Source organism: Salvelinus sp. IW2-2015, linkage group LG9 (genome assembly GCF_002910315.2).
Source record: "Salvelinus sp. IW2-2015 linkage group LG9, ASM291031v2, whole genome shotgun sequence".
In the NCBI taxonomy this organism is placed as follows: domain Eukaryota; kingdom Metazoa; phylum Chordata; class Actinopteri; order Salmoniformes; family Salmonidae; genus Salvelinus; species Salvelinus sp. IW2-2015.
Genome location: NC_036849.1, coordinates 16,703,002 through 16,710,732, shown reverse-complemented (window position 1 = coordinate 16,710,732; position 7,731 = coordinate 16,703,002). Strand labels below are relative to the sequence as shown.

The 7,731-nt window shown below is 47.6% G+C and overlaps 2 protein-coding genes across 3 annotated transcripts in view; both read left to right on the top strand.

Annotated features, from left to right (window-relative positions):
* The window catches only part of LOC112081138 (L-asparaginase 1), a 126,394-nt gene that overhangs the window by 5,713 nt on the left and 112,950 nt on the right, over nucleotides 1–7,731 (top strand). The gene's annotated exons all lie outside the window — the stretch shown is intronic.
* The window catches only part of LOC111969013 (60 kDa lysophospholipase), a 63,451-nt gene continuing 61,408 nt past the window's right edge, over nucleotides 5,689–7,731 (top strand). The window contains exon 1 of the mRNA XM_070445168.1: nucleotides 5,689–5,772. Within this exon, the coding sequence (XP_070301269.1) occupies nucleotides 5,720–5,772 (53 nt within the window). The 5' untranslated portion in view covers nucleotides 5,689–5,719. The remainder of the gene's footprint in view (nucleotides 5,773–7,731) is intronic.

Sequence of the window (7,731 nt, the reverse complement as noted above, 5' to 3'; positions counted from 1 at the left end):
TGTTTTGTTGAGAGAGATAATTATTTTTTAAATTAATGGCTGCACAAAACACTTCAGACCCTGTATTAATGCCTAAAAGGAAATTTGTTAATGGCAAGTCTTTTTTAAAGATTTCATGTTTGAATCTTTGCTACCAAGATTTCGTGAGAGAGAATCACCCTATCTAGATTAGCATATTCTGTGGGCTATTCACCTATGATGAGTTATATACAGTTTTGAAGTCGGAAGTTTACATACACTTAGGTTGGAGTTCATTAAAACTCGTTTTTCAACCACTCACACATTCTTCGTTAACAAACTATAGGTTTGGGCAAGTCGGTTATTACATCTACTTTTTGCATGACAAGTCATTTTTCCAAACATTGTTTACAGACAGATTATTTCACTGTATCACATTCCAGATGGGTCAGAAGTGTCATTTCACTTTAAGTTGACTGTCAGCTTTGTGAAAATTCCAGAAAATGATTTCATGGGGCAGCAGGTAGCCTAGTGGATTGAGCGTAGGACTAGTAACCGAAGATGCAAGTTCGGAATCCCCGAGCTGGCAAGGTAAGAAAATCTGTCGTTCTGCCACTGGAACAAGGCAGTTTAAACCCACTGTTCCAAGGGCCGTCATTGTTCCAAGGCCGTCAACCCACGTTCCAAGGCGGCATTTCTTAACTGACTTGCCTAGTTAAATAAAGGTCATAAAAATGCTTTAGATGCCTTCCGATAGGCAATTGACCTCATTTGAGGTCAATTGGAGGTGTGACCTGTGCGTGTATTTCAAGGCCTTACCTGACATCATGGGAAAAATCAAAAGAAATCGGCCAAGTTCTGGTTCATTCCTTGGGGAGCAATTTCCAAACGCCTTAATTTCCAACCACGTTCATATGTACAAAACAATAAACACCATGGACCACACAGCACAACTGCACCCTCAGGAAGGAGATGTGTTCTGTCTCCTAGAGAGGAACTACTTTGGTGCGAAAAGTGCAAATCTATCCCCAGAACAACAGCAAAGGACCTTGTGAAGATGCTGGAGAAACAGTACAAAATATCATGTCCACAGTAAAACAAGTCCTATATCGACATACCTGAAAGGCCGCTCAGCAGAAGAAGCCACTGCTCAAAAACAGCCATAAAAAAGCAGACTATTTTTTGTGTGCAACTGCAACATTGGGACAAAAGATCATACTTTTTGGAGAAATTGTCCTTCTGGTCTGATGAAACAAAAAATAGAAAACATGTTTGGCCATAATGACCATCGTTTATGTTTGGAGGAAAAAAGGGGACGCTTGCAAGCCCGAAGAAACACCATCCCAACCGTTGAGGCACAGGGGTTGCAGGCATCATGTTGTGGGGGTGCTTTGCTGCAGGAGGAGTGTGTGCACTTCACAAATTAGATGGCATTCATGAGGGAGGAAAATTATGTGGATTATTATTGAAGCAACACTCAAGACATCAGTCAGTCAGGGAAGTTAAGCTTGCTTGTAAACGGGTCTTTCCAACTGACAATGACCCCAAGCATTACTTCCAAAGTTGTGGCAAAATGGCCTTAAGACAAGCAAAAGTCAAGGTATTGGAGTTTCATCACAAACCCTGCCTCTCAATCCCGTAGAGAATTTTGTGGGCAGAACTGAAAAAGCGTGTGCGAGCAAGGAGGCCTACAAACCTGACTCAGTTACACGAGTCTGTCAGGAGAAATGGGCCAAAATTCACCCAACTTATTGGGGTGTCACGTTTCCTGACCATGTTTTTCTGTTTAAGTTGTTTTATGTGTTAGCTGGTCAGGACGTTGTCACGACCTGGCCTTAGTGATTCTTTTTCTTAAGTATTTTGGGTTAGGTCAGGGTGATGACATGCGTGAATGTATGTGGTTTTTGTGTGTTCTAGGGTGGTTGTACAGGTTTAGGGGTTTATTAGAGTAGTTGGGTTATGTTAGTATAGTTGTTACTAGCTTTTCTATGGTTATGTGTGTATGTTCTAGGTATGGTTTTATGGTTGAGTTATGTGTTCTAGGTTGTCGATGGTTGCCTGAGTGGTTCTCCAATCAGACAGATGTCGTTGTCATGTCTTTGAATTGCGGAGCCATATTTATAGCAGCCATAGGACATCAGGTTTTATGGTTGGGTCATTGTCTTAGTTCTGTTCCTATGTCCTAGGTCATAGTTTTCGTCAAGGGTGCCATGTGTTGCATTTTGTCGGTTAGAGCTTCACGGTTATCTATTTGTTGTTTTTGCTTCGTTGATTATCTTCTAAATAAAAGAAGAGGTATTTTTTACACGCTGCGCCTGGTCCTCTCTCCTCCCAGGGACGGTCGTGACAGTTATATGACCCAACCAGAAGGGACTAAGCAGCTGTGGAAAGGATGGCGAACCAGAGGCCAAGTGTGTAATACTGGGGTTGAGCAAATGGAAATAATACCAGGAGACTGTGTTAAGGATTTATTGAGGAGTTTGGAGGAGAGTGAAAGGAGGAAGCATGCTGTGTGGTGCGTGAAGACAGGCACACAACCCAATGACATTCCACCCACAGAGCGAGTGGAGGAGGTGATGTTACCTGAGTCAGTTCTCCAGGCTCGTCCTTGAGTGGCTGCTATAACCGTCTGGGAATAACCGTTCCACGAACCAGGTCTCTGTGTGCCTCCTAGTCCTGCAACTCTGTAGTACCTTTCCGCTCCAGCCCAAGGCTACCACCATTCCAGGCACCACGCACTAGGTCTAAGGGGATTGCTGTCTCCAGGGTCCAGTATGCCCTGTTCCTTCTCCCCGCCACTATTGCCTTGAGATGCGTGTCCCCAGCCGGTTAACCACTCAGTGCCCGGGCCACCACGCACTAGGCCTAAGGTGGCTCTATCAGGTCCAGTATGCCCTGTTCCTTCTCCCCGCACTAAGCTGAGATGCGTGCTCCAGCCCAAGGTACCACCAGTGCCAGGCACCACGCACTATAGGCCTAATGTGCTTATCCAGGGTCGCAGTCATGCCCGTTTCATCTCCCCGCGCTAGCCTCAGCGTGCGTGTCCCCAGGCCCGGTGCCTCCAGATTCCGGCACACGCACCAGGCCTATAGTGCGTTCTCAGCCGCCAGATGCTGCCAGTCTGCCCCGAGCCGTCAGAGCTGCCCAGGTCGTGCCCCGAGCCGTCAGAGGCTGCCAGTCTGCCCCGAGCTGCCAGTTCTGCCCGAGCCGTCAGAGCTGCAGTCTGCCCCGTAGCCGTCAGAGCTAGCCAGTCTGCCCCGGCCGTCAGAGCTGCCAGTCTGCCCCGAGCCCCGTCAGAGCTGACCAGTCTGCCCCGAGCGTCAGAGCTGCCAGTCTGCCCCGAGCCGTCAGAGCTGCCAGGCTGCCCCGAGCTGCCAGGCTGCCCCGAGCTCCAGTCTGCCCCGAGCTGCCCCGTCTGCCCCGAGCTGCCCGATCTGCCCGAGCTGCTCCGTCTTTGCCCCGAGCTGCCGACTGCCCGAGCTGCCCGAGCTGCATAGCAACCCCGAAGCCGTCTCAGAGCTGCCAGGTCTTGCCCCGAGCTGCAGATCTTGCCACCGAGCCGTCAGACTGCCCGGTCTGCCCCGAGCTGCCCGTCGGCCAAGCACCGTCAGAGCGGCCGTTCTGCCAGCACCGTCAAGCGGCCCGTCGTGCCAAAGCACCGTCAGAGCGGCCCGTCTGCCACAAGCACGTCAGAGCGGCCCGTCTGCCAAGCACCGTCAGAGCGGACCTGTTTTCTGCCAAAGCCACCGTCAGACGGCCCGTCTGCCAAGCACCGTCAGAGCGGCCCGTCTGCCAAGGCACCGTCAGAGCTGCCCGTCTGGCCAGGGCACCGTACAGAGCTGCCCGTTCTGCCAGGCCACCGTCAGATCTGCCGCTTCTGCCAGGCACCGTCAGAGCTGCCCGCAGCCATGAGCAAGCCAGGAAGTCGCCCGCCAGCCATGAGCAGCCAGAAGTCGCACGTCAGCCAAGGATCGCTGAAATCCGCCAGTCAGCCAGGGATCTACCAGAGACACCGAAGCGGGGTAGTGACTATGGCTGGGGTGGGACCACGACCAGCGCCAGGAGACGCCCACCGCCCCCCCCGCCAGGTGGACGGAAGACCCACCAGTGACCCTCCCCTAGGACTTTGTGCTGGTGCGCCGGAGTTCGCACCTTAAGCGGGGGGGTTATGTCACGGCCTTGGCCTTAGTATTCTTTGTTTTATCTTAAGTATTTGGATAGGTCAGGGTTGACATGCGTGAATGTATGTGGTTTCTTGTGTGTCTAGGCTTGGTTTGTAAGTTTAGGGGGTTTATTAGAGTAGTTGGGTTGATGTTTAGTATAGTTGTCTAGCTGTTGGTCTATGGGTTGTGTGTTATGTTTCTAGGTATTGTCTATGTATTGAGTTGTTATGTCTTCTAGGGTTGTCTATGGTTTGCCTGAGTGGTTCTCAATCAGAGACAGATGTCGTTCATTGTCTCTGATTGGGAAGCCATTATTTTAGGCAAGGCCATAGGCATCACGGTTTTGTTGGGTCAATTGTCTAGTTCATGTTCTAATGTCTAGGTCTGTGTCAAGGTTGCATGTTGCATTATGGTCGGTTTAGGAGCTTCACGGGTTATCTAGTGTTGTTTGTGCTTCGTTGGTTTCTTCTAAATAAGAGAAGAGGTATTTTTTACACGCTGCGCCTTGGTCCTTAATCTCTCTCCCAGGACAATCGTGACAGGGTGATTTGGGTGGGCAGTCTATGTTTTCTTTCTATGTTGGTTTGGGGTACCTAATTGATTCTCAATTAGAGGCAGGTGGTTTTCATCTCCTCTGATGAGAAATATATTAAGTAGGTGTTTTCCCACTTGTTTGTTGTGGGTGGTTGTCTCCTGGTCTATGTTTGCACCATGCGGGGACTGTTTCGTTTTCGTTCGTCGTTTTGTTTGTATAAGGACTTGTCGTCTTCTTCATTGTAAGTTCGTGGTTCCAAGGTCTGGTCTACATTCGGTTTGTAATTTTGTTTATTTGTGAAGTATAGTTCGTTTTTGTCTTGTTTTCGAATAAAATTATCTTCATTTCATGTCATTTCACTACGCTGAAGCTGTGGTTTAAATCCCATTTCCATTGATTAAAGCCATTTCCATTCTTAAAATAACAGGCGTGATCAACTGACCTAGACAAGGGAATTTTTACTGGGATTAAATGTCAGGAATGATGAAAAAACTGAGTTTAAGTATTTGGCTAAGGGTATGTAAACTTCCCCTTGAATGTAAAGACATTTCACCAATACATGAATGATTAGAACTATATTCCACAACACCTACTTTTCATATTATGTGGGATTCTCACATTTGCCACTAGGGTTGAGTGAAATACAAGAGCATGATTTACTGGGAATGTAAACCTGGGCTACATCTACTCGCATAGCCAAACGTTATGTATATTTGCAGATAGAAATGCCACAATAGAGCTGACGTTGGAAACCTTATTCTACATGTCAAAAGAGCATGTGTTCTACATAGCATATTCCTATTCTGAACGCTCCAAAATAGTTGCGTCGGCTACCCTCTTCTTCAAAAGAACACCCACACTCAGGTCTATGTAGCTATTATTGGCGCTCACCCTTCCTGAATTCTGATTAGTTATGTTGGCTCTGTACACTAAATGGCAACACTCTTTTTCTCTCTGTCTCTCTCTCATCCACAGTGCTCTCGCCCCAGGGCCTAAGTGTTTAGTGAAGCTCTGCGAAAGCTTGCCCGACCTCCATGATGAGCAGTATGCCCTGCAGACCTGTATGGTCTTATACGACAGCACGAGGGCCCACCAGGAGAACACCCTTGTCCTGCCGTAAGTCACCCATACCACTCCACCTCCCCCCCATCACCCCACCATACTCCTGGCTCCTCTGACAGCCTCTATTTCTTTTAATCCTAGGGTTTTATACTTTGTCTTTGTGTTATTAATATATAGGCTAGAGTTTAAATGTTGACATGGTTTACTTTATTGTACAGTCTTCGTTAACATCATTCTAACTAGTTGAAAAAAGATTACTATCCATAACACATCATCCTATAGATTAGACTAACGCAACCTTGCTATATTGAACTGACAAACTTCAGATGGAGAGCTGGGTTTGATACAGATGATGATAGAATTAGAGTAGAGTAATAGTAGTTAGTCTTTAACTGGTCTTATAGAAATATGCGAAGGGGACCTCAACCTACCGGTTCTACCGATACATACATTTTCAAGCCCTTACCATTTCTTTACACAGGAGATGAGTGTGTATTGCGCTTACTGGATTAGAATAACTTCTTAATTTGACTGTCAAATTCAAACAAGACAAGTTCTGCTTCCTGTTTTATAACCATTGACAGGTTTTATTTCATGGCTTTTTCAACCTACAAGGCATACAAGGCTTTTTCAAAGCCTCTTTGAATAGCAACATATTCTAGTGCACAGCATATCATGTCAGGATAAAGGTTGACCTCCTCCCCCAAAATGTGTTCACTATGACGCCTCCATAGCAGTAGGCCTACAGGATATACAATGCTTGCTAGGGGATATCATACACACGTTCTATTCCCTGCATGCCTGGGAACATTTCACTCTAAAACTGTTGTTTTGACAGGATGCCGACACACCTCGCTGATGAACTATCAAAAYGGTCCTGAAATACTGGTAGCATACTGTGTGCCTGCGCTACYCTGTGTGGTTMGAATCCTCTGTATCCYTCCCGCCTGGTGTSAAACAGTGCCTGGCAGGAACAGTTTGCTGCTGTTGTCTGTGTGGACCTGTCAGGGAGTGATCATTGGAGCACAAACCTGCAGGGAGTTGTGCTGCAGCATTTCAGTAGCGGTGTTCACTCCTGCCTGACATTCTACCCTTATTTCCTCTCTTCAGAAACCTCACCTCGCTCCCACTGGAGTGAGCTACTCCCATTGGTTCATGTCTAGCTAAAACCAGTGCAGAACAGTCAAGTTCTCATAACGTTTCTGTAATGTTACAGTAGCAACCCCAGGAGTGTTGCTGCTAACAGAGAGAGAGAATAGGCCTGAGAGGAGTTGCTGGTGCCACGCTGGCAGAGAGCGAGTCTATTCTATGTTGAGCGTGTTTGATTCCTGTAGTCTGGCTCTCAGTGCGTGTGTTCAGGAGCAGCGAGAGGGCCCTCTGCTGAATATGGTCCTGGCAGGTCGGATCCGAGGGTTGCTGGCTATCGCTCCTCCAAATGGAGGTTGCCTGAGCCCAGGCCAATGCACCCTGGGTCAAATCCCTCCCAGCAACCTCCTCTCCTTTCTGGGCCTGCGATGCCACGGGCATTTGGGGCGCCCCTGCCTGCCTGCTTGCTAATCTCTACACAGAGAACCAGCACAGGGCTCAGTCCCTCCACCTAAAACCCACTCAGAGCAGTTCAGACCCACAGATATAGAGACTGGAGGGGGCAGGGTGGGGCTGGGTTATAGGGGACAGATAAGAGAACTACACAAGCGTGCTATTTTAAAGCTGTTTGCGTGAAGGGGGGATGGTGGCACTGTGCCTGCTTGGATCATGGTAATATTTGTTTGGAGGACTGCCATGTCCATAGCCTTCTACTCCTCATCGCTTCAACAGTCTCACAGGAGATTCATAGGACGTATGGATTCAGATTCCATCCCACAGACAAATGTATCAGTCTCTTTAGGTTTTCAGTGTAATTTCAGTAGTTGATTCAATCATCCTCTTTCCTCCTTGCTTCTGTAAGGTTACTTTTCATTATTACCATCATTATGTTCCTTTTTGTGGCTTCAAGTTAATGTTGATTAACAC